Source organism: Dreissena polymorpha, chromosome 8, assembly GCF_020536995.1.
Source record: "Dreissena polymorpha isolate Duluth1 chromosome 8, UMN_Dpol_1.0, whole genome shotgun sequence".
In the NCBI taxonomy this organism is placed as follows: Eukaryota; Metazoa; Mollusca; class Bivalvia; order Myida; family Dreissenidae; genus Dreissena; species Dreissena polymorpha.
In genome coordinates, this window is record NC_068362.1 from 93,734,511 (window position 1) to 93,762,482 (window position 27,972).

At 36.4% G+C, this 27,972-nt stretch overlaps 1 protein-coding gene across 5 annotated transcripts in view; it reads right to left on the minus strand.

The window, feature by feature from the left end:
• The window catches only part of LOC127842879 (exocyst complex component 4-like), a 94,325-nt gene that overhangs the window by 64,150 nt on the left and 2,203 nt on the right, over window positions 1-27,972 (minus strand). For all 5 annotated transcript variants that reach the window (XR_008031959.1, XM_052372633.1, XM_052372635.1 and 2 more), the window contains exons 2-10: window positions 17,918-17,958; window positions 17,666-17,754; window positions 17,113-17,175; window positions 16,613-16,751; window positions 10,125-10,213; window positions 9,773-9,849; window positions 9,087-9,237; window positions 7,201-7,295; window positions 6,004-6,074 (exon numbers count right to left, since the gene is read on the minus strand). Coding sequence is in view for 4 of the 5 variants with exons in the window: in XM_052372633.1 (XP_052228593.1) it covers window positions 6,004-6,074; window positions 7,201-7,295; window positions 9,087-9,237; window positions 9,773-9,849; window positions 10,125-10,213; window positions 16,613-16,751; window positions 17,113-17,175; window positions 17,666-17,754; window positions 17,918-17,958 (815 nt within the window). In the remaining variant the exon portion in view is untranslated. The remainder of the gene's footprint in view (window positions 1-6,003; window positions 6,075-7,200; window positions 7,296-9,086; window positions 9,238-9,772; window positions 9,850-10,124; window positions 10,214-16,612; window positions 16,752-17,112; window positions 17,176-17,665; window positions 17,755-17,917; window positions 17,959-27,972) is intronic.

Below are 27,972 nucleotides of genomic sequence, written 5' to 3' on the forward strand. Positions count from 1 at the left end.
GAGTTTACATTTGCCGGTACTCGTTAAATAGGTTAATTAGGTAGCAGTAAAATTGCACAATATTTTTAATTTATAGTTATTAAACACTGTATTATTATGATTAAACTGGCTAATATATACACTAGTTACTGCTAATCCATTTCCGACAAATATCTTCAATTTTTTAAATATGTTAACATATTTTATCAAAGCAACTGTTTCGTATTTTGGCTTTACAATTTTGCTTAGATGATCGCTCAATATGCCAAGAGATGACATGGAGGTATCATAAATGATGTTTAATAACCAGACACTTGTATGCGACATGTGGTTTATGCAGGGACCCAAATAGGTCCCTGGATTTGTGACACCATGTGTTCTTTGTAATTGTTCGGACAGTATCCGATCATAACGAGATAATCGGTTTATGATAAACAAAGGTGCAATAAAACACTGGGTTAAAAAGGCTGAAACAAAGAGTGTCAAAATTGGTGTGAATAATTAAATAAAAACAATTACATTTATGAAGAAAGTTATTTAATGTGTAACAAGGTAAGGATTTTACAGGCATAAATGTTCGAATAAGTTACTATATGTTGCATACATAAAGTCGATCTATTTGCTTTTTGATTTATTCTGAAAGAAAATAAGTATATGAGAATGTTAAATCTTAAAAATGGTCTCGAAGATGTACAAAAAAGAGATTTTTATGGTAACCACATATACCGAGCTCGTATATTGTGTTCCACTCCCGAGTTCATTTATAGTAAAAAAATAATAATAACAACAATATAATCGTTAAAAAAATGCATTTCCTTGCACGCTTATGTTTTATCCAGACATAGTTAGTAAATTTATATTTGATATTGTGCATGATTATCAATAAAAACGACGATTATGTCAACCTTCTCTATATGTGCTTATATGAATTTCACCTCTTTTTGCCAACCAGTGGGCGGAGTCTAATATTTGCAGGTGCGCATGACGTCACTCGTCAACTGGTCTATTGACCTTAAGTGTGACCTTGACCTTTGCCTTAGGGGCACTGAAACACCTCCAAATGGTGAACATAGCTGTTACATTATTAAAATTGCATGATGAATTATTTTGTTATTAAGTGGCATTGCATTTGAACTGTATACACATTTCAAATTGCCAAAAAAGGACATTTAACCAGCCAGGTTAATTTTGAATCTGAAATTTTACCTCTAATTGTTACTTTGACCTGTAAGCTAGAGAGACCTTCGTAACGCATGACATGCCTTCTCAAAACGGTGAAAATTTGTGGTAAATTACTTCAAAATGGCAAGATGAATGATGAAGTTACAGTAAGGAAATTTGTTTGAAGGTCAAATTTAAACTTTGACTTATAAAAGTGACGTTGGCCTTTGAAATAACAAGACGATTTAACTCATGACATGAAGACTCCACATGGTGATTATTTGTCGTAAATTGTATTCATATTAAAAGATGAATGATGTTACAGTCTGCACATACTGTCTTATGGCCAAATTTAACCTTTGACCTGTAAGTGTGACCTTACTTTTGAGGTAGAAGGTGGGGTGTTAAAGGCAACTATTGAAGTGATGATTAATATTGATAGTTTGATAATGTATATATTTTATCACAACATAAAATTCAATTTGTATGGTCTTATATGATAGCTGTTTATAAGCAGAAAACTTCATCAATATAAGCACAGAAATATTAAACAAGAGCACCGCATAACGGTTGCCAACGCTCAGCTGCGGGTGCAGTTTTGAAGAAATGAAAGCTTGTCAGATTTTTTTTTTTTAGAGGTCACAGTGACCTTAACCTTTTACCTAGTGACCCAAAAATGGGTGTGGCGTGTAAAACTCATCAAGGTGCATCTTCATATAAAGTTTCAAAGTTGTAGGTGGAAGCTCTTCGATTTTAGAGCCAATGTTCAAAAGGTTAACAAAATGTTAAGGTTTTAGCACGACGCGGACGGCGGACGACACAACACAACAAGCTGGCTATGACAATACCTCGGAGTTTCTCCGAAAACAGCCGAGCTTAAAATGATTGAAAACAAGAGAAGTGTTTGTCAGAAACACAATGCCCCCTACTGCGCCGCTTTGATACATGTTTTTTTAACTTTGACCTTGAAGAATGACCTTGACCTTTTACCACTCAAAATGTGCAGCTCCATGAGATACACATGCATGCCAAATATCAAGTTGCTATGTGAAGGGATAGAAGTTATGAGCATTTTTCGAAACCTAAACGCGAAACCTAAACTCAAAGTGTGACGGAAGAACAGACGGACAGACAGACGCACAGACGGTCCGATCACTATATGCCCTCCTTCGGTGGCATAAAAAGGTGATGAATTCCTGAAAATAATATATGAAAATAATGATGTGAATTGTTTGTAAAACTATTGTAGCTGGAAAGATGCCCCACAGAACAAGCTCTTTTGGACCACATTGAAAGCCTGACAGCGAGCCAGCTGGTTACAGTAATGTGAAACTGGATTGCATTCCGGACTGTGCTATGAAATACAGCCTACAGAGTGAATATGACTTGTTGAACAACAACTGCAAACCCCATGGCTAAATACTTGAATAAGTCAGACAGGAATTGCTGCAAGGATTGGTGGATATTGATGTGATTGTATTCAGAAATGTGCAGTCAAATACAGCAAACATTATCAATATTGTTGCCCAGCAGCGTCTGCTGTCACTTTAACCATTGTCAGGATTATGATTATAAATTTTGTTGTTTATTACAGGGTGCATTTCTGAGGTTAATTTTGCCATAGCAATATGACTACATTGGTGAAAACTTCTTCAGCTTATTCTTTGTTAAACCCAATGTAAATAACAAGTTTTCAAAACTTGTTTTAATATTTCAAATAAATGGTATTTAACAAAATGAATGAAGGCTAAATAATGTACTATCATGTTGTTTCAAATAATGAGAGATGTTTTAAGTTGAATGAAGTTAAGTTCAACACACAAAATTTATATTAACATTTTACTTCGCAAAGTTCAAATTTAAATTGTTAATGGTCCATTCAACAATACAAAAACTTACATATAGAGGCTAACCAATTTTCACCCAATGTTCATACACACACAATGCTAATTGATGTAGATTCTAAACTTCGCAGACAATTACAATTTGTTAAAGAGTAAACTCAATGTCATAAATAATGTCACTTAAATGCAAAATGTTTGGAATGTGGCAATTCTTTAAGAATTGTGTCTGGAAAATCTACATAATGTAAGGAATCACAAACAAATAACTTCTAATTATGAGTTATACCTAACATGCATATGATTCTTCTTTAGAATGTATTAATTATACATGGACTTTAGTTTGCATGGTCCACTAGATTAAGATATTTGTAATTGAAGACCAGTCACAAATTTCTTTTGATGCCCTTTGAAAATTGGTGCAGCATAGCCTATTCATGTATTTTTCAGAGGGCTCAAAACTTTCTAACACTGTCACTAGCTACGTCAGAAGGCACTAAATGTGGTCATTATTTCTTTAATGATAAATTAATACATGGGAATAGTTCTTATCAGAGTTGATTGTGTTAATTTGTACTTCTGAAAATTGCGTATTATTTTTGAAAGGCATTTTATACTATCTATGTTTGGAAACTCAATATAATAACCAGACTTTACAACTTAGTACAAGCTTATTGTCTTCAGAGGCATTGCCAGTTGATGCAGACATAATGAAGATGATGATAAAATCAAAAATCAACAACCTTGTAATGCAAAATTCCACAAGAAACCATCGGAGACGGGTGATGCTCCCCAAAGGTTTTTTTTGTCACAATATTGCACTATAATTATATTCAGATAAAAGGAAACGTCTTTAGGGCACAGTAGTTGGGGGGACAAGAATTTCTTTTTTGAAAATTTCAATGGCCATAACTCTGTGAAAAATCATCCGATCACAACCCGCTGATAATATGCACATCTCCTCTTGGTAGTGAAGCTTCCCATAAAGTTTCATTGAATTCCGGTCATTAGTTGCTGAGAAATAGCCTGGACAAGAATTGCACTATATGTACAGTTAATGGAAAATTTCAAAGGGCCATAGCTCTGTGAAAAATCATCCGACCACAACCGGCTGATAATATGCACATCTCCTCTTGGTAGTGAAGCTTCCCATAAAGTTTCATTGAATTCCGGTCTTTAATTGCTGAGAAAGAGCCCGGACAAAAATTGTGCACGGACGGACACACGCACGGACGGATAAAGCGGAGACTATATGCTCCCCCCAAATTTTTTGGGGGGAGCATAAAAAGCAGAGGGAACATTCTTTTGCACCTTACTGTTCATCGGTCACTCCCATGGTCAGTCTGTAGAACATTCTGTTTCGGTGCATTATCTTGAGATTTGCTTAGACCCAAGTTCAATCAAACTGGAAAGCTGGTAACTTTAAAGGAATGGAAGACACTTAATTATTTTGAGGTCACCAGGTCAAGGTCACAGGAGCTTGTTAAAAAAAAATTAATTGATGTCATAGTCAGTGTCAGTACCATAAATACTCATAATAAACATCCTTTAAGTGGCCTTCAGTTGTGATACAACACCATCTTAACATTGGTAACCATCTCATAATTGGCAATTATATTCGTAAAACTATACCTTTGCCACAAATGTGACACAACATGCCTCTGCACCTCTGTGGAACAGGAATAGAAGCAATATCAGTGGCTCATATCAAGGGCACATAATTCAATTACTGAATGTGTTCTTAGTGCCTTGTGTATCTGCTCTTCATTGCAATGATATATTCAGAGCTCCAGATAAGATGCGTATCTGCGTATTTACACATAGGAAAATATAAAAAAAACGCATTAAAAATCAGCCCGGTGCGTAACATTACGCAATACAAATCTTGGTACGTATTTGTAATCAATTACAGTGTGTAACCGGTTTTAACAATAATCCAGTTGAGTCTTTAGTGTAAGTTAACATTTGAATCAAAAGTAAGTCAATCAAAACAAGCTTGTAATCAAAATGGCGGCCCATCATGTTTGTGGTTAAAAAGGGACGTTTTAAGCGACCAGCAGCTCCTTCGGGAATATTTTAATGAGTCTGTTCATATCACCGTTTTAACGACTTTCCTTTGCATTTATTAATATAAAAAACAAATAATAATATTTCTAGATTAAACAAGCCATGTAATATGTATGCTATCTGTGGAAATAGAAAATATCCCTCAATATTCCTAAGTACCCTTTATGGCTGAAACAAAGGAGTAAAATACGCTTTAACAATAATATCAGGGGGTAACATACCCTTTCGACTAAATCCTTATCTGGAGCTCTGGATATATTCCAAGTTTCAATTAAATTGCTTGAAAAATATGGAAGTAGTTCACACCACACGCTTTAAACATTTTATGCTTCCCTAAATAATGGCCACGTTCAAGGGCAAATCATTCAGTGGTGTTAACATGTTGCTAACAAAGTTGAAGTTAATTGCTTGCTCATGTCTGTGGGAGATTACATTTAACACAAGTCCTGCTTTTCAGCCTAAGGAATTTTTAAGAAGCATCTTGTTCGTTTTGTGATTCTTGACCTTTGCCTAGTCTTAGCAAATATTTACGGTACATTACCTGTCAACCAGCTGGTGTGAAGCTCTTGCTACAATTGCTACATTACCTGTCAACCAGCTGGTGTGAAACTCTTGCTACAATTGCTACATTACCTGTCAACCAGCTGGTGTGAAGCTCTTGCTACAATTGCTACATTACCTGTCAACCAGCTGGTGTGAAGCTCTTGCTACAATTGCTACATTACCTGTCAACCAGCTGGTGTGAAGCTCTTGCTACAATTGCTACATTACCTGTCAACCAGCTGGTGTGAAGCTCTTGCTACAATTGCTACATTACCAGTCAACCAGCTGGTGTGAAGCTCTTGCTACAATTGCTACATTACCTGTCAACCAGCTGGTGTGAAGCTCTTGCTACAATTGCTACATTACCTGTCAACCAGCTGGTGTGAAGCTCTTGCTACAATTGCTACATTACCTGTCAACCAGCTGGTGTGAAGCTCTTGCTACAATTGCTATCAGCTCTTGATGCATCCTCATCTTGATGGCCTGATAAATATAAAGCTTTTAAAGTAACATCGGCTGAAACAACTTTTAAGGAGATATTGTGTGTATATTTATATAGGGCTATAAATATGACAAGACCAATTGCCCAGGTTTGCAGAGGATTCTGATTAAAACAGCTTACTGGGTCTGCAAAGTATGATAGTTCATGAACACAGAAAGTGTTACAAGTAAATTACACATCTAGAAAATGGCTTAGAACAAAAGCAAATATCTAATAAAAACAAGATGTGTTTGTGAAACACAATGTCCCCCTATATGATGTTTGACCTTGTAGGATGACCTTGACCTTGTGAAGGATAACCTTGACCTTGACCTTTCACCACTCAAAATGTGCAGCTCCATGAGATACACATGCATGCCAAATATCAAGTTGCTATCTTCAATATTGCAAAAGTATTCATAAAATAAGCGATTTGGGCCACATATATTTGACCTCTGACCTTGAAGGATGACCTTGACCTTGACCTTTCACCACTCAAAATGTGCAGCTCCATGAGATGCACATGCATGCCAAATATCAAGTTGCTATCTTCAATATTGCAAAAGTATTCATAAAATAAGCAATTTGGGCCACATATATTTGACCTCTGACCTTGAAGGATGACCTTGACCTTTCACCACTCAAAATGTGCAGCTCCATGAGATACACATGCATGCCAAATATCAAGTTGCTATCTTCAATATTAAAAAAGTATTCATAAAATGAGTGATTTTGGCCACATATATTTGACCTCTGACCTTGAAGGATGACCTTGACCTTGACCTTTCACCACTCAAAATGTGCAGCTCCATGAGATACACATGCATGCCAAATATGAAGTTGCTATCTTCAATATAGCAAAAGTTATTGCAAAATGTTAAAGTTGGCGCAAACAGACAGACAGACCAACAGACCAACAGACAGGGCAAAAACAATATGTCCCCCACTACTATAGTGGGGGACATAAAAATTTGCCATCGCTCTGAGAAAACTGAGCTAAAAGCATGTGCACAAAGTGTCATTCCAAATAAGCCTGTGCAGTTCAAACAGGCTAATCAGGGATGGTACTTTCAGCCTAAACTGGATTTTGAGTGAGAAGAATTCATCATACAAATATACCCTACAAACCTCAGCAGCTTCTGGTGTCTTGTTCAGTATGTAGAGTGATTCAAGAAGTGAGGAGATCAACTTCTGAGGGTCATCCTCCACATGTGTGTCATCCCCTGCAAACAATGCACAATGGGTTTACAACATTGTAGTGATTGAGAAGTAAGTATTTCTCTATTTGCAATAGTATGAATACCAGTTCATCCATTTTTGGGATCAGTTTTATAGTATTATAGTTATAAAGCTTATATTTCCAAATGAACAATTTTGTCGTTTTAAGTAGAAACCGACAGGCCAAACATTAACCTTAATTATCTAAGTAAAAATGAGGCATTATTTTGCTTAACTGAAGGCCAGAGTTGTGGACATACCATATATAATGACCACTAAGACATACATTTATAAATTTGTTATTTGATCGAATCTTTGTCAAAGATACGTATACAGGAATCGATTGGCTTCACATCAATGTTAACCTGATGTTCAAAAAGAGGCATAACTCTGCTAAATTATAAGTCAGAGCAATAAGCCTTGATCAGTGACCTCACATGATGATTCTAAGAAGTATGTGAAGTTTCAATTGAATATGTTTAGTAGTTGAAGAGATATGTCATTGCTAAAGCTAGGCCTAAATAAATGGAAGGGTGCCCCGCCCTGCCGATCTGAAGATCCGCCCTGCCGATCTGAAGATCCGCCCTGCCCTTCTGGCGCCCCGCCCTGCCCTTCACTTTTATTATAAAAATATATGTATCTATTGTTTTTTAAATATTATAACATAAATTATAAATCTCTTGTTACATTGTAATTAATTTATTCCTCATTGTAGACATTTTATTTGCATGATTTAATAATAATGGAAACAATTTATTCTAACAATTATCAATAACATAAACATTAATATGCAACGGGGAGCATTCCAGATACAACCGCGCGCTCGCAAGTGCCCTTTTGACAAAATTCGGAGGGTTGAAAGTGCTCTTTTGATAAAATAGCCCCCACCCCCCCTGCCTAGCTGGAGCACTGTTTGCACTTGTTTCACCCAAATCAAATTCCAACCTAAGCCTGACTGCATAAGTGCAAAAGTGGGCATAATCCTGCTTTGTCGCTGATAAGTGGTGAACAATTGCAACTTTGAAAAAAACTTTCAGCATTTATGCCTAACTACTGTTATAAGATTCCATTTTCAATTTCAATAAATTTTAAAAGCTTTTGTTATCTGTTTCTATGAATGAGAAAGATACTTTTTAGGACATGATGTCAATGACACAGAACGATAGTTATTCGAAAATATCAATTAACGTAATACGAACTGTTGGATCTACTAAATGAATGAGATGCATGAGTAAACAGCAATATTATCATTGATTAATTTATAAGTTTAATAATAGGAATGCATTTAAATCAATTTATTATATATTAATTTATATTATTAACTAGAAATAATTTATCTCTTACCAGCAATAAGCCTTTATTTACATGACACTGTGCACAAACGACTGGGTGGGTTAAAGACCTAGCAATACTAACAACTCACCAACCATCTTAAAAGTGGGCACTCAAGAACAACTCTCACCTGTCAACAGCAGTCACTTTGGTCATCGCTGTTGTCAGGTTTGATGTTACTAACGTGGCATTATCCTACTTAAGAGCTGGTCAAAAGTATAGGTCATGGTCAGTTAAAGTTTCTGAACTTGTTAAGTTTTAGTTTGACAACTGTAGTAGATACACATGAAGTAGCTGCATGGCAACTTTAACCGGACAATTTTTTTTTTTGAAAAGGCTAAAAATTCTGAAACAACTATCTGCATTCTAAATCTACATAAAAACATATTGAGAGTTGTACATATAGTTATATGAAAATGGAGACTTTGATATCAAAGTCAAGGTGTCTGTGCACGATGACCTACTTGCATCCGAAAACTCCATCATGACTCTAAGAGACATGTCACCATGTCGGCCTGACCCAGTTCGACCTGACCCAGTTCGACTTTGAGAGGCCTGGGACGATACGGTATAGATCTGTCTGTTCAGCTCCTCTATGAGAACTTCATGCATACGCTGTAACACATGTTTGAACGAAAGTAAAACAAGGGCTGTTTGTAAAACATGCATGCCCCCCCATATGGGCTGTCAGTTGTAGTGGCAGCCATTGTGTTAGTATGTTTTTTGTCACTGTGACCTTGACCTTTGACCTAGTGACCTGAAAATCAATATAGGTCATCTGGCAGTCATGATCAATGTACCTATGAAGTTTCATGATCCTAGGCCTAATTATTTTTGAGTTATCATCAGGAAACCATTTAACTGTTTTGAGTCACTGTGACCTTGACCTTTGACCTAGTGACCTGAAAATTAATAGGGTCATCTGCCAGTCATGATCATTGTACCTATGAAGTTTCATGATCCTAGGCATAAGCATTCTTGAGTTATTATCCGGAAAACATTTTACTGTTTCGAGTCACTGTGACCTTGACCTTTGACCTATATGATTCCCCTTAGCCCCTTGGCATATATTTACTTTTTCTCTATGGAACTTATGAATAATGTCATGTTTTGTTCAGAAATAAGCTTATAACATCTTGTAAAATCTCACCTCTTTTCTTGCCAGTATTTCTACCTTCAGATCACGCAGAGCTTCAATGTGGGACAAATTACTCTCCAATTTGGCAACTGCAAAAGGAAGAATATGAGTGTAACAGTGCCCAGTTCAAAGGAATTTTTAAGAACATTCAAATTAACGTGATATTTTTTTCACACATTTATGACATTTAATTCACAGTTTAGTTCATGCATATTTTTCATATTCAATTCTAAACATATTTTTCATTCAAACTGTTTTATAAATACATACATACAAATTACACCTTTAAAATTTAAATTTGACTCAACAACTGGGGCTTATACAATGCAAATTATTAATTCATACTACTGACTACAGTACCTACCTGCCGCCACAATGCAGTTTGTAGCCTGTAGATATTCCCGCCGGGCAAAATGTGTGTCCAGTTTCTCTGGGACATTCTTCACTTGTTCACTGAAAAAAGTATTCACCTATTTATTTTTAATTGGAATGCATCAAAATTCTAAGGTTAGCCTGCTGTCAAGTCTGTTTCCTGTGTAGATCCAGGGCCGGTATTCAACAATTGTTAGAGTCTAGATTCTGAGAATAAAGAATATTCTTCAAACTTGAATATTCAAGAATTGCCTTAATTTTTTAGTCAAACTTACAATTACACACCTCTATCGACATCATTCTTCATGTAGAACATTTCTGCATTACATAATTTCCAGTGGTAGTCTGTAATTATAAACACTGGACCTATTTTTCTTGGTTCATAGTGTATTTTTTCATTATTTTAAAGTAAAACAATGATTGGTGAATACGGGCCCAGTATCCGGTTTCTTTGTAGGACATCTCAAGAACGCTCCCACGGTGAGGATGGAACCTGTGACCTCAATGTGGCTTGGGGGACATCATTACCATTACGCTACAATGTCACAAAATACAAGCAAGTAACTTTCCTAATGTGCAGCAAGAATGATACCACATATATTTTCCACAATATTTTGCATGAAAATGAAGTTCTCTCTAATTGAGCATAACTTTGATGTGTAATTTAAATATCAATTATCAGTGATTTTTGGCCCAAAATAACAGGCTGGTTCCCAATGTCAAAATGTTACATTTTTTCCCAATCATTTCCTGAACAGATTGGAAAGTTTTCCAATAAACAACATAATTGGTTTATTGAGTTTATTATACAGCACTAATTACATAGCACTTTATAATAAAAGAGGCCCATGAGGGCCTGAATCGCTCTATTGCTATAAACACAGTGCAAGTTTGGAAAGAATAAGATGGAAACTGTGTACTTAATCGCGCAAACAAGGAGAATTTTCTCAAATTCAAGGGGAGATTATTGTGTACTTATTTCTCCGATACTGCTCATATTCAATAGGGTTCAAGTCCTCATTGATATCAAGATACTGTGCAAATTTGGAAACAATTGCCTCTGCTCAGTCAGCAGCTGGAGCGTGCGCGTCACGACCGAGGCGAGAGTAACCCGCAGAGGATCTTCTTAGAGGGAACTTCTGCGGTTGGCTCTGCTAATCCAGCTGAGTCTGCCACCTTCGAGCCGGACGTCTTCCACATTGCTGGAATTTCTGTCTTTCCCAAGATGCAGCGGTCTCGTCAACCGCTGTTTATCGTCGGGATTTCACTGACCCGGACCTGCCAGAGGTCCTGTCTGTAGAGGGACGTGGATAGTGGGACAGCGAGATCACCAGTGTGGAGGAAATACGGGGCGGACCTGGTGCTGCTCTTCTGCTCCGAGCAGTCCCTAGAACATCGAGGGGGTGGCCCTATAGAGAGACCCTGGGACGGCGGTACTCAGTACGCTCAACGTGCTGGGGTAACCGTCTCGGGGATGAAGACTACGGCCGGTGACTTCGAGCGTGGCCATAAAGGCAGAGCGGCGAGCTGCAGACCCTTGGGAGCTGCGTCCAAACAGAATTTTGTCTTTGAGATTGTCTATTGTCTACCAGTGCACATTAAGGTCTCATTGGCCACCGTGCACTGGTCTATTTGGATCTAAATTATATCTTTGGCGAATACCCCCGCAGCCGGGGTTAATTTGACCTACTTTGGCTCAAAATTATTCTTTCTCCCCTGAAAGGTCACAGGGGCAGGTTGGACCTCAAAGACCTCGTGAAGTGGCCGGTAGGACCTGTAAATAAACTCTGATACACACACACGGAAATAATTGGATGAAAACTGTGGAATTAATTGCGTAAACAAGCGGGATTTCAAAATTTTCTCATATTCAAGGGGAAGTCATTCTGGACTTATTGCTTCGATATTGCTCTTTTTAAACAAGGGCTGTTTGTAAAACATGCATGCCCCCCATATGGGCTGTCAGTTGTAGTGGAAGACATTGTGTGAATACGTTTTTTGTCACTGTGACCTTGACCTTTGTTCGAGTGACCTGAAAATCAATAGGGGTCATCTGCCAGTCATGATAAATTGATCCAATTTAGCTGGCTGTATAAGTCCACTAGGCATAAATGGGTTAAAGTTTTAGGAAAGAAAAATACAATGATATTTGACCTTTGACCTTGAAGGATGACCTTGACCTTGACTTTTCACCACTCAAAATGTGCAGCTCAGTGCATGCCAAATATGAAGTTGCTATCTTCAATATTTCAAAAGTTATCAAACTTTAACCAAGGTTAAAGTTTTTGGACACACACATACAATGAATGCAATATGGGCTGTCAGTTGTAGTGGCAGCCATTGTGTGAATACGTTTTTTGTCACTGTGACCTTGACCTATGACCTAGTGACCTGAAAATCAATAGGGGTCATCTGCCACTCATGATCAATGTACCTATGAAGTTTCATGATCATAGGCATTCTTGAGTTATCATACGGAAACCATTTTACTGTTTCGCGTCACTGTGACCTTGACCTTTGACCTAGTGACCTGAAAATCGATAGGGGTCATCTGCCAGTCATGATCAATGTTCCTTTGAAGTTTCATGATCCTAGGCGCAAGCATTCTTGAGTTATCATCCAGAAACCATTTTACTGTTTCGAGTCACTGTGACCTTGACCTTTGACTTAGTGACCTGAAAATCAATAGGGGTCATCTGCCAGTCATGATCAATGTTCCTTTGAAGCTTCATGATCCTAAGCGCAAGCATTCTTGAGTTATCATCCGGAAACCACTTTACTGTTTCGAGTCACTGTGACCTTGACCTTTGACTTAGTGACCTGAAAATCAATAGGGGTCATCTGCCAGTCATGATCAATGTACCTATGAAGTTTCATGATCCTAGGTTTAAGCATTCTTGAGTTATCATCCGGAAACCGTTTTACTGTTTCGAGTCACTGTGACCTTGACCTTTGACCTAGTGACCTGAAAATCAATAGCGGTCATCTGCCAGTCATGATCAATGTACCTATGAAGTTTCATGTTCCTAGGCTTAAGCGTTCTTGAGTTATCATCCGGAAACCATCTGGTGGACGGACGGACAAACCATCTGGTGGACGGACAGACTGACATGTGCAAAAGAATTTACCCCCTCTCCTCGAAGGGGGGCATAAAAAGGGTTTGAGTCCTCATTGATACTAAGACACTGTGCAACTTTGCCAAGAATTGGATGAAAATTATGGACTTTATCACATACAAAAACTGAATTTTCATTTTTTTCTCAAATTCAAGGGGAGGTAAATCTGGACTTAAAACTACGATATTGCTCATTTTCAATAGGGTTTGACTCATCATTCAGATAACGACACTGTGCAAGTTGGAAAAAAATTGGATGAAAACTGTGGACTTGATTGCGTAAACAAGCCTTATTTCACAATTTTCTCAAATTCAAGGGGAGATAATTCTGGACTTATAACTCTGATGTAACCCATTTTCAATAGGGTTTGAGTCCTTATTAATATAAAGACACTGAACAAGTTTGAAAAGAATCGGATGAAAACTGTGGACTTTATCGCGTAAACAAGAAAAAGTCCAACGCACGCACGGACGACAGAAACCACGCCATGACATAAGCTCTTCAGGCCTTCGGCCAGTAGAGCTAAAAAGGGATCGAGTCCTCATTGATACAAAGACACTGCAACTTTGCCAAGAATTGGATAAAAATTATGGACTTTTTCACATAAAAAAAAATGAATTTCCATTTTTTTCTCAAATTCAAGAGGAGATAATTCTGGACTTATAACTCCAATCTTGCTCATTTTCAATAGGGTTTGACTCATCATTCAGATAAAGACACTGTGCAAGTTGGGAAATAATTGGATGAAACCTGTGGACTTGATTGCGTAAACAAGCCTTATTTCACAATTTTCTCAAATTCAAGGGGAGATTATTCTGGAGTTTTTACTCTGATGTAACCCATTTTCAATAGGGTTCGAGTCCTCATTAATATAAAGACACTGAACAAGTTTGAAATTAATCGGATGAAAACTGTGGACTGTATCGCGTAAACAAGAAAAAGTCTAACGGACGCATGCACACACGCACGACAGAAACCACGCCATGACATAAGCTCTTCAGGCCTTCGGCCAGTAGAGCTAATAAATTCAAAATTGCAGTTAAACATGCACTTTTAAACAATGGGAATTCTGTTATGTACAATCATATTAATAATGTTCCATTTTTCCAAATTTCATGGCTTATCACACCATTTTTCCAAATCCAAAAGCACAGGCACAAATGATGAAAAATAATCAATGATTACAGCGTTATAGATAATTTTTTACCCATGGGGTAAATACCCCCACTTTTCAAAGCATGGGGGTAAATGGTCAAATTTTGCCTTGCTTGAAGGGTAATTTGCTAAAAGTAAAACAAGAATATAGCGGCGGTACAGACACACTACATGTACTTTTAATCATGTTAAACACAATAAACCATAAACTATGTGTATTCCTTCATAGTAGCCTTGTATTGTTGGCAGATTTAACATTTAAGACAAACTTCGTACTTATCGTCCACCAACGTGAGCCACGGAAAACTGTTTTGCCAACTTTCAACAGTTGTTTTATTAGCGTTTAAGTGTGTCCTTTTTGATTTGAAAACAGAGGAAATCAAATCATTCAGTATTGGCAGTACAATGTTTTCACTCGATACAACTTTTGCTGTATCAAAAGAATCAATTTTACTTTGAGAAGTAATTTTTTTGGCTTCAAAGAAGCCATGCTGACCTCTTCATGTAAATAAACACATAAGCGCTTGACTGTCTGTTATAAAAATCAATACTAAATTTACCATGCGTCTAGATGATACAGACTGGCTAACTATTTCTACAATCCAGCGCACAAATAAGCTCTAATTTTTACGATAGCCAGTCTCATATTTTGGCAAAAGACAATTAGCTGTTTATATTTTTTGTTTACGTTGTACGCAGAGAAATTACATCACTTGCGTTAGTCCAGATTGGCTTGCTTAAATGTACGCACGGAAATGAACAATTGAGCTTATCTTGATATTTCTTATGCGTATATTACGCTGATACGCAGCTGATCTAGAACGCTATGATTATATCATTGATTTGTTACATCAAAATTTTACAAATTGTTTTTCTTTGATTCTTTGATTTTTCAAACTCTTTAATTCATGGACTTTGTTCATGACACAAAGACTCAGTACTAAACTTAATTTAATTCAAAATTTTTGTCCAAATTTCATGATTTCATGACTCATAAGGAATGCTCAGTTGAATTATCCAAAGGGATATTAAAAAATTATAACTCTCTGATTATACTCCTTTAATTGACGTTTCGGCATAATGCCTTTATCAAAACATTGGAAATTATATGTTAACTACATTTTTACGTCTTTTGACTGCACAATTTAAATAACAAAGAAAAATGTTTTTAAACGTCAAATGACGTTGTACATGATGACGTCATAAATGGCGTTATATAAAATGGCGCCAAAAAAATGTAAAAATTCGCCAAAAATGAAATGACGTTAAACACTTACATATTGTATCTTAATCCTATGTTAAATGTGTGCTTTATATATTTAATAAATTGATATTTTACAATAAAATAATCATCATCATATGTAATTATAATCTACCTTAACTTATTATCATAAATTAAATAGGGTAAACTTATTTAATGACTCTTATTATTTCAATCCATATCTATGTATAATATTCTAATGATATTTGATTAAATAATCATATATACTTGCTATTCTATATATCATATACACATTATGGACAAGATAAATTGCATAAAGTACTATTATTTTTACATTCATTTATGTTGATGATTAATATAAAATGTTTTTCACATATATTTTTTACAAGATAGTTTCCCGTAGCAGGACATCAAGTTGATTTTTTGTATTTAGTCCATTTGGTGATTGCGTTTGAAACTTCTTTATAAATTCCAATTCTTTAATAAGTCTGTAATAATGGGAACTGTCTCTTATTTGTGTTAACACTGATACACCCATATCCTGCACTCTGTGGCCAGCACCATCAGAACATTTCAACATTTAACATACGATTAAGATACAATATGTAAGTGTTTAATGTCATTTCATTTTTGGCGAATTTTTACATTTTTTTGGAGCCATTTTATATAACGCCATTTATGACGTCATCATGTACAACGTCATTTGACGTTTAAAAACATTTTTCTTTGTTATTTAAATTGTGCAGTCAAAAGACGTAAAAATGTAGTTAACATATAATTTCCAATGTTTTGATAAAGGCATTATGCCGAAACGTCAATTAAAGGAGTATAATCAGAGAGTCATAAGGAATGAATTATGGGTTTGTATTAAAGAAAGGTTTTTGTGCAAAATAAGTTGTTAATCAATATGTATTTGACATAGTTATTCCAATCACTAAGCATAAATTACACAAATAGTGTATTGAGATGAAGAAGAGGCCTCCTTACATCTGGTCCAGTAGAGAGGCAATAGTTTTCTGCTCCACCCCCTCGATCCACAGTTTGCGCAGCTCGTCCCTCTTGCAATGGAGCAGCGTCTTACAGCTGCTCAGATCTTCTTTGATATTCTTGATCTTCGTTCGCGACTCTGACATAAAAAACAGCATTGGACCTATAATATGCTTATCACATCTGCCTTGACAACAGCGAAATAAAATGAGCCCCATTGTGGCCTTGTGGGAAAACTTGGATGAGTGCATGTGGCTAAAGCGTCGTCCCAGGCTAATCAGAGATGACACTCTGCGCTTGCATTGAATTTTTCTTTTAAAGGAAGTCTCTTCGGAGTAAAAATCAAGTTTAAGCGGAAAGTGGCGTCCCTGATTAGCCTGTGCCGATTGATAAAAACATACATATTATAATTATATAGCTGCTGTTGACAAATGTTCGCTAGCCTAAATTTAACAAAACATAAATTGTTCCTTTACTGAATGTTAGTTAACAACACTTACCATTCACTTTGTCACTGATGTCACTAAAGGATTTCAATATTGAGGTCAAATCCTGGTAGTTTTCTGAAATATTGACAAAATAAACTTGTTGAAATTTACACCAGTATACGAAAAGTACATAACCAATATCATACTTTATAACAGTAAATAAAATGGTTGACCCATTTTTACTTTTAATTCTGCACATACATAATTTTTACGTATGAATTTCAATATGGTAAGATTTATACAACTACAATAATTATGAACTACAATATTATCCCATTACACCAGTTTCAAAGTATTATACAAATATAAAATGAGCCTTGTTCAGGGAAGATTGGACTTAATGCATGTGCATGAAGTATAATCGCAGATTAGCAAGTGCAGTGTGCACAGGCTTACTACGGACGACACTTTCTGCTTTCATGGATTGTTTTGTTTATAGGAAGCCTCTTCCAAACGAAATCCAGTTAAGGCGGAAAGTGTTGTCCCGAACTGCATGCTAATCTGGGACGACACTATATTAAAATGCATTAATCCCAGTTTTAACAGAATGGAGCTCATATTATACCTTTCACTAGAAGTCCTAATTTTTTATCACTTTCCTGGAAGGCTTTTTCAATGCGCTTTTTTTCCTTTCCCCTTTGTTCAAAATCAGCACTAAAAAAATGAAAAACAAACACCAATAAACCTACACTGAAATTATATCAAATAATACATTTATTAATTATTATCTTTATAAGAAATGCTGAATACATGTCTTAAATAAAAAAATAATAAAAGTTTATTAAATGTAAATTTCATATATAAATAAGTGTTTTACCTCGATGAAAGTGTGCGAACAATTGACATCAGAAATCCAGACTGCAATACATAATAAAACATAGTTATACAATACACACAACCAACCCTATATATATATATACGGAATATTGTGCTAGTGGATTGTTCCTATATCAGCCGCATGGCTTTGATAATGACATATGACACAAGAGGCAGTCGCGAGTGATTAACCAAATAGAACAAGCTGTTAGGTCGCTGTGGCGTAGTGGATATGGTGTCCGCCTGGCGATCAGGAGGTCATGGGTTTGAATCCTGACAGTGGGAGCATTCTTTAGATCTCTCCTTAATGACACCAAGTACTAGTTCTTGTCCCGGGAAACAGAGTCGAGAGTGTTTCAAATAAGTCTTAAGCTTTCGATGCAATTGAGCTAAAATAAATAAGTTTAAACTAAACTAACCTCTTTCTCCACTGCTGTTTATATTAATTATAGATATCATGAATATGAGCCTTGCTCTGGGAAAACAGGGCTTAATGCATGTGCATTATAAGTGAGGCATTGTCCATAAAAAGTGAAAACAGGGCTTAATGCATGTGCATTATAAGTGAGGCATTGTCCATAAAAGGGAAAACAGGGCTTAATACATTTGCATTATAAGTGAGGCATTGTCCATAAAAGGGAAAACAGGGCTTAATGCATGTGCATTATAAGTGAGGCATTGTCCATAAAAGGGAAAACAGGGCTTAATGCAAGTGCATTATAAGTGGGGCATTGTCCATAAAAGGGAAAACAGGGCTTAATACATGTGCATTATAAGTGAGGCATTGTCCATAAAAGGGAAAACAGGGCTTAATACATGTGCATTATAAGTGAGGCATTGTCCATAAAAGGGAAAACAGGGCTTAATGCAAGTGCATTATAAGTGAGGCATTGTCCATAAAAGGGAAAACAGGGCTTAATGCAAGTGCATTATAAGTGAGGCATTCTCCATAAAAGGGAAAACAGGGCTTAATGCATGTGCATTATAAGTGAGGCATTCTCCATAAAAGGGAAAACAGGGCTTAATGCAAGTGCATTATAAGTGAGGCATTCTCCATAAGAGGGAAAACAGGGCTTAATGCATGTGCATTATAAGTGAGGCATTCTCCATAAAAGGGAAAACAGGGCTTAATGCAAGTGCATTATAAGTGAGGCATTGTCCATAAAAGGGAAAACAGGGCTTAATGCAAGTGCATTATAAGTGAGGCATTGTCCATAAAAGGGAAAACAGGGCTTAATGCAAGTGCATTATAAGTGAGGCATCCTCCATAAAAGGGAAAACAAGGCTTAATACATGTGCATTATAAGTGAGGCATTCTCCATAAAAGGGAAAACAGGGCTTAATGCAAGTGCATTATAAGTGAGACATTCTCCATAAAACGGAAAACAGGGCTTAATGCATGTGCATTATAAGTGAGGCATTTACCATAAAAGGGAAAACAGGGCTTAATGCAAGTGCATTATAAGTGCAGCAGCATCCATAAAAAGGGAAAACAGGGCTTAATGCATGTGCATTATAAGTGAGGCATCCTCCATAAAAGGAAAAACAGGGCTTAATGCAAGTGCATTATAAGTGAGGCATCCTCCATAAAAGGGAAAACAGGGCTTAATGCATGTGCATTATAAGTGAGGCATTCTCCATAAAAGGGAAAACAGGGCTTAATGCAAGTGCATTATAAGTGCAGCAGCATCCATAAAAAGGGAAAACAGGGCTTAATGCAGGTGCATTATAAGTGAGGCATCCTCCATAAAAGGGAAAACAGGGCTTAATGCATGTGCATTATAAGTGCAGCATCATCCATAAACATTGGAGTAGACAGTAATATTTTCAAAGTCGCCAGCAACTTAGAACAAAACAGGTGGTTTTTGTGCAGTTTTTAATTAACATTTTGAGGGAAAGTAGCCAGCGCCAAGGTTATTAGTAGCGGGTGAAATCCCGGCTGCCGCTGCTTTCCGAGAACACTGGTTAAGTGTCGTCCTCAAATTAGACTGTGCAGTTGGCACAGACTTATCAGACAACACTTCGATTTTATGGTGTTATTCATTGGAAAGAGGTCTTTTTTATGCCAAAATCAAGTTTAGGTGGAAAGTGTTGTCTCTGGCTAGCTAGTTATGAGGATTTTTCGAAAGCTTAACGCGAAACCTAAACGCAAACTGTGACGGAAGGACAGACAGATGGTCCGATCACTATATGCCATACCGAGCTAACCGGAACACTGCTGTAAGTCACTGGCGCCACCTCTATTTGGAGATGCATTAATAAATGACCAAATGCCACTTCCGAAATGATTAGGACCAGATCATGTTGTGAAATTTCACAGATAATTGTACAAAGGTGAGTACGTTTTAAATGTTTTTATGCCCCCGAAGAAGGGCATATAGTGATCGGACTGTCCGTCCGTCTGTCCTTCCATCACGTTTAGGTTTCAAAAAATGCTCATAACTTCTACGTCGCTTCAGATAGCAACTTGATATTTGGCATGCATGTGTATCTCATGGAGCTGCACATTTTGAGTGGTGAAAGGTCAAGGTCATCCTTCAAGGTCAAAGGTCAAATATATGGCTTCAAAGCGGCACAGAAGGGGGCATTGTGTTTGTGACAAACACATCTCTTGTTTCAACATATTTTGCAATTAAACAAAAACTGCCAATGAAGTGCAATTCAGTAAAGATTTCTTTATTCACAAATGATCAGAAGCATACCGTTTAGAAATGTGAAATCCCTTCATTCATGTTAGTTGTGACATGATAGAGTTTTTAAAAGAAAACCAATTCCTTGCCTGTTCGACATACAAACATGTATTCCCAGCCAGTTAAATCCCTAACTACATGTACATAAAATGAATTTGTTGAATATGTACGAGTTAATGCATGCACAAACAAAATGGCTTTTTGCCAATCTATATGTAAAGAGAAACTTCTGCATTTTTCAAAAAGAGATGGAGCCCATGCATATGAGATGAGGCTATATCCAAGAATTCGAGATAGCGTCAATGCACATTTATAGCTATTTGAAAGTGACATATTTTTTGACAGTTCCTGCATAATTAGCGATATTTTTTGCCCAATAGGGAAAAGTACTGATAAGCCAAAGTGGGAAAAACTAGCGGGACAAAACCTGAAATTAACAAAATTCACGTTGTGCAGTCTTCAGATTGGAAAATTGGTGTATTTGATTTGTTGCTCACAAATACTATAAAATTGATAATAAGGTGTAGTCAAGTTTTCAATATTATTCAAATGTTACACTGTAAAATCAAGCCAGAGAGCTGCATAGGGAAATTAACTTAATGTTGCATATAATTCCCCCCCACCCCGTTTTTATTTTTAATATAATGTAAAAAATATACTTATCAGTAAATTTCAAGCGTCCCACAGACTCTGATTTCGAAATTCAAGCATCCCCATGATGGGCCATTAAATGGCCTGTGATAGTACAGCTATCAAAAGTACGTCATGTGATAATGTGATTGCCATTTGACTGTTAATTCTTACATCGTGCCTTGGAGCCCCATGATTATGATTAGCCCCATCTTCTTGGCATTGGCTCCATCTCTTTTGGAAAAATGCAAAATGATCCCTTAGATTGGCAAGAAGCCAATGTTTCTGTGCATGCAGCAGCTAGTATATGTTTGATGTCGTCAGTGATTTAATTGGATGGAAATTTGCTAGTCACACAGGAAAACCACATCCTGTAGAATTATAAGTGAAATTTCAAAACATCCAGGCTTAAGCACCACCACTGAAGTAGCATTGGCTCATTTATAAATGCTTTTTTTAAAGAGGTGGCGCCCCTCATTAAACAGTCGTGAAGGATGACAACTTCTCCTCTAAAGTGACCAACTTCAACCATGAAATTCAACCCCCAGCACCCTCACACTACTTTGGGGGAAGGGGTCCGCAGCCCTTAGGAGGGGGAATTTTTTGTAAATGGGGGAATTTTATATAATAACAAAAAACAACAACTGTGTTGAACTGTTATAGTCATATATAATTTTATATTTCTATATATGTAACTGTCTATAGTACAGAAAGGTGGACTTTTACTCAATCTATATAATAGTAACCATATTTAAAATTCCAATATATTGCGGTTGAAGGGGTCCAAATATTGCAACCTTGATATATCCGGCGCGCGATATAAATTGTCAGGTTATTCATGCATGTTTATGTATGCATTAGCATTGTTTGGCAATCTCAAAACACGCTATTTACGTACCTTATTGAAGTATGTGTTATCCATATGTTATTCATCGGTATAAAACAAAACATTATTCCATGTAAGTATTTTCAAATGCGTATACAGTACAGTCCACGCGTTTTCCCCAAAAAACGCACTCACTCCGTGTTTTTTACTGCAAGCGAGTGTTTATGCAGAGTTTGAAAGCGTAGTAAAACGCGGCATTCCGCCGAGTTCGCTTATACCCGCAGCGTGTATTACTTTAGCCTAGTCGGTAAGTGCAGACAATTTCCGTTCTGCAATTATCAGCGACCGCCCCGCAACACCGCGTTAGCAGTGTGCTACTGGGCATGCCAAAAAATAACAAGAGCACCGCATAACCGGTGCCACGCTCGGCTGCGAAAGCTTGTCAGAATTATTTTTTTTTAGAGGTCACAGTGATCTTGACCTTTGACCTAGTGACACAACAAGAGATGTGTTTGTCAGAAACACAATGCCCCCTGCTGCGCCACTTTGAAATTAAATTTCCATTTATCATTTAGCAGGTTTAGACAAAATCTCCCTTTAAAGCTTTATTACTTCCCTTGGATTTTGTCCAATCCAACCGGGGGGGGGGGGGGGGGGGGGGGGAGGTCTGTAGACAGTCAAAAATGACCAAGTCAGACATCACTGACAACCAAGGCTTGTGGTTTATCAAAGAGATCATAGCCAGAGTTCATCATGTATGTATGGACATAAGTCCACTGGTATTTAATGAAAACTAGCATTCACAAATTAGAAAAGGTAAGAAATGATAATTATATCAAGAGATGTGTTTGTCAGAAACGGAATGCCCCCTATTGCACCGCTTTGAAATAAAAATGCTATATATCATTTGGCAGGTATAGAAATCATCTCCCTTTAAATCTCATTACTTCCCTTGAATTTTGTCCAATCCACTGGGGGGGGGGGGGGGGGGGGGGTCTCACAGTCAATTATGACCATGTCAGACATCACTGACAACCAAGGCCTGTGGTTTAAAAGAGATCATAGCCAGAGTTGATCATGTATCTATTCTATGGACATAAGTCCACAGGTATGTGATGAACATCAAAGAAATTATAATTATATCATTTAAAAAAAACCTTTGAAGTATCAATCATTTGAGTTATAAATAATAAAAATAATAAATCTGTACATTAACTGTGAAAAGAACTTCAATTCTTGGTAAGGAAATATATAATATGAGATTTATAATTATATAAATTACTTCCCTTGAAAATAATTGTCTCTAACAAATCTCTATTTTTAGTAGCAAATAATTAAAAGCCACTACCGTGACTGTGATTGACAACTCGAAATGTGCAGCTCCATGAGATACACATGCATGCCAAATATATAAAGTGGCTATCAGGGATTTGAATAGACGCAGAATCCTTTAAAAATGACTCATTTTTGATGCAACCCTTTTTTTGCGGTGCGTCATTTTGACGCGTCGAAAATTTGACCCGTGCGTCAGTCAGTTAACATCTCGAGTTCCATGGTCATAAATCCCGCTGTGCTCCTAATTGAAATTAATGTTTCAGTATTTGAAACTCGGTCTATAATCGAGGGAATACCCCGGGCATTGTTTATCTTATCTCATCTCTTCCAATACACATGTCACCGTCTAAATAGTGCGTGCCCAATAACTGGGTAATTAGCAGCAGTGATTACGTGATAATTGATTGACCATCCGATAATTGCAGGTTTTTTGCAGACTTTTCAGACGGCACGGTTAAAGAAAGTCGGCAAAATTAATTAAAGTAAAAACCATATTGATCATTAAAGGTCTATTAATTACGTAGATCCAATAGTAGATCTAAAGTCCAGCGAGTTTTGTCAGTTGTTAATCCACCGATAATTACGAGTAACACCCATCTTATATAAACTGGAATCACAGTTCATTTTTTATACTAACAAGTAATAATACTACACATAAACATTGAGAAAACACATTTTCTCGATAAGATATAAATTATCCGAGTAGAATTAAATTGCTGCGTCATGACCTTCGACATTGTAAATGGCGGACTTAACATTCAACCCGCGTTCAATTCAAAGCTGGCGATTCAAATTGCAAGTAATGGCGATTCAATAATGGAGAAAGCATTAACTGGATTTAACAAACATTTGATAAGGTTTGTTAAACCCGATAACAACAAGAAAAATTTGGATTATTAAAGTAAAACTACTATAGGCAGTGTCCCAGATAAGTTGCGTATCTGCGTCTTTCACCCTATTAAAATGTTAAAAAACGCAAAGAAATACAATATCATGCGTATTGAAAACGCAACCAATTTGGCTCTAACGCAAAGCTGTGAAATTAGATGCGTACGATACAATCTAAAATGCTTTGCTTATTTTCGGTATTTACTCTTTTGAATTATTATCGTAACATTTAACAAGCGCCTGGATAACGGAGCAGGACAACAGTCAAAGTAATTTAAAAGCTCTACAGTGTAGATTTCATAGTTGAATAATGCGTCTGACCAAATTATTTACTACGACATGCATGTATTTTCAATCTGACTTAATCCGTCGCTCATTGTGCATGTAGTAGTAAAGCATCTGTACTTTCAGCTTCTACTACGATGCAAAATAAAAAATGTTCAGCCTAAGGGTTCCTTGATTGAGTGAACAATTGCTAGAACATGTTTATATGTTTGACAGTAACAAAGATCTCAGTTAACATAAGAATATTTTTAAAGTTTATATTATGAACAGTTTCAAGGATTAAAGATGCTATGAAACATCAGTTTATTTAAGTTAATTAGGCTAGATTACAGTTTTATTGAATCAATACAAGCATGACAAGTGTGCATCTTCAACAGAAGTTAAGCAACAATGATTTTAAGGTTTTCATTTTTATAACTCATTTCACCCTATTTCAAGAATGAAATCACCCTATTTTTCAAAATCAATGGGTGAAAACCCTATTGCCCAAATAATTATCTATGGCACTGTATAGGTAAGGCATTCCAAAGTGTACATATTTCGGACATGTATAGTATTCGGATAAACAGTAATAGATATACTAGATGTTCCATGCATTTAGATTGTGTTTTGTTAGAAAAGCTATCATAGGGATGATGATAATATAATGACGATAAATATGTGATGAAAAGGTGCTACCCGTACATATCTTAAATTATTTAAATGTGTTAAAAGACTTAAATGTGTTGTAACCATAAGGAAGTATATTTAATGTACCAATTCATTAAAATATGTTGTGTTATGTATCATGGTATTGTTATTTAATAAAGCAGTATAACTTTTTGAGATATTGTGTTACTCTTAGAGCATATGTTTATCTAAAAAAATTGAATAATACAGACAAAAACACAATTAACGCGCTTCAAAATTGACCCCACCATTTTTCAATTTGACTCCTCAAAATTTCAGTCCAGGGGTCATTGACTCCTGGTTTTTAAAATATATTGAAATCCCTGCGGCTATGTTCAATATTGAATAATTTTCTCCCTTTTTAAAGCTTATTACTTCCCTTAAATTTGTATTTTTTTGACCGTATACCGTAAAGCGTGACCTTGACCTTTTACCACAATGTGTTTGTCAGAAACACAATGGTGCCTACTGCGCCGCTTTGATTTATTTAACAAAAATATATACGTGGGCCGGTCAGATAACTATGTCCATTTAAAGCTTATTACTTCCCTTGACTTTGTTTTTACGACCCTAGACCTTGAAGGATGATGTTCACCTTGAAATTTTACCACTCATAATGTGCAGCTCCATGAGATACACATGCATGCCAAATATCAAGGTGCTATTTTCAATATTTAAAAAGTTATGGCCAATGTTAAGGTTTTAGCACGACGCCTACAGCGGACAACGAGCTGGCTATGACAAGAGCTCGGGTTTTCTCCAAAAACAGCCTCGCTAAAAACATTGTTATTAAAAATTGTTTAAATACTGTGGCTTATAAAAATAAAGATAATTGTATAAACAAGAGTTCCGCGGTCGGAGATGACCGCATTGAAGCCGGATTTTTGATTTAAATGACAGGAAAGTACCTTTCGTGTTTTTGTCAATGCAATACTTAAATTACTGAAATATTGTTCAAAGGTCAAAATGAAATGTAAGTACTTTTCAAGGCATGAGCAAACCTTGTGTTATGTTTTGAATGCATGCATATACATGAACAACAATAACATTTAAGGTCACAAATATGAACTTGAATTGACAATTAGGAAAGTTTGATCTCAATTTTTTTATTAGCAAATTAGTAACATATTGTTTGAAGTTTCCATCAATTTCATTATCAAATGTAAGAAAATAAACTTAGATGAAATAATACTATTTATTGTTTTGCTTTCACATACCTACACAGAAATCCAGACATTTTTACATTCAAGGTCACAGTGACCTTGACCTTAGAATGAATGACCTTGAAATGACCAGTGGTCATCTAAGTGTGCTTGCAAACCTTCATGTCAAGTTTGAAGACTCTATGTCCAAGCATACCAAAGTTATAACAATTTTAACATTTTAACATTTAAGGTCACAGTGACCTTGACCTTCAAATGAATGACATTGAAATGACCAGTGGTCATCTTCTAGTACTGGCCAATCTTTATTTCAAGTTTGAAGACTCTAGGTACAAGCATACCAAAGTTATAACATGAAATAAGAACTTTAACATTTTTACATTCAAGGTCACAGTGACCTTGACCTTCAAATGAATGACCTTGAAATGTCCAGTGGTTACTTACTAGTTCTGGCCAACCTTCATGTCAAGTTTCAAGACTCTAGGTCCAAGCATACCAAAGTTATAACAACTTTAACATTTTTACATTCAAGGTCACAGTGACCTTGACCTTCAAATGAATGACCTTGAAATGTCCAGTGGTTACTTACTAGTTCTGGCCAACCTTCATGTCAAGTTTCAAGACTCTAGGTCCAAGCATACCAAAGTTATAACAACTTTAACATTTTTATATTGAAGGTCACAGTGACCTTCACCTTCAAATGAATGACCTTGAAATGACCAGTGGTCATCTGTTAATCCTGGCCAACCTTCATGTCAAGTTTGAAGACTCTAGGTCCAAGCATACCAAAGTTATACCATGAAATAAGAACTTTAACATTTTTACATTCAAGGTCACAGTGACCTTGACCTTCAAATGAATGACCTTGAAATGACCAGTGGTTACTAACTAGTTATGGCCAACCTTCATGTCAAGTTTCAAGACTCTAGGTCCAAGCATACCAAAGTTATAACAACTTTAACATTTTTTATATTGAAGGTCACAGTGACCTTGACCTTCAAATGAATGACCTTGAAATGACCAGTGGTCATCTGTTAATCCTGGCCAACCTTCATGTCAAGTTTGAAGACTCTAGGTCCAAGCATACCAAAGTTATACCATGAAATAAGAACTTTAACATTTTCGAGCACGCCGCCACCCCGCCCGCCCGCCCGCCCCCCCGCCCGCCTGACAACATCAATCTATAAGCCGAGATTTTTTCGAAAAAAATCCGGCTAAAAATTAATGTATGTTTTCATTCACAGGTACGTCTACAATATGAATGAATATACGACACGTAAAGTTTTGACAAATTAATATTTAATTCATAACACAAGAATAAATGTTCCGTTAAATTTCCAAATGAGAATAAAAGTTTGTAATCTGAAACACGCTTCCGATATTTAATGTTAACACGACGTTTACAAATGCTTCCAATAAAAAGTCACCATGTATATTTCCTGACAAAAGCGCGCGAAAATTATGCTGCAATGTACAAGTTCAAGGTTTATGCATGAAAAGCATGCGTGTATTGATTTTTTATACAAACTTTGTAGCGCAGAGTACACTAAATTCTGTTGATTTTGGTTAA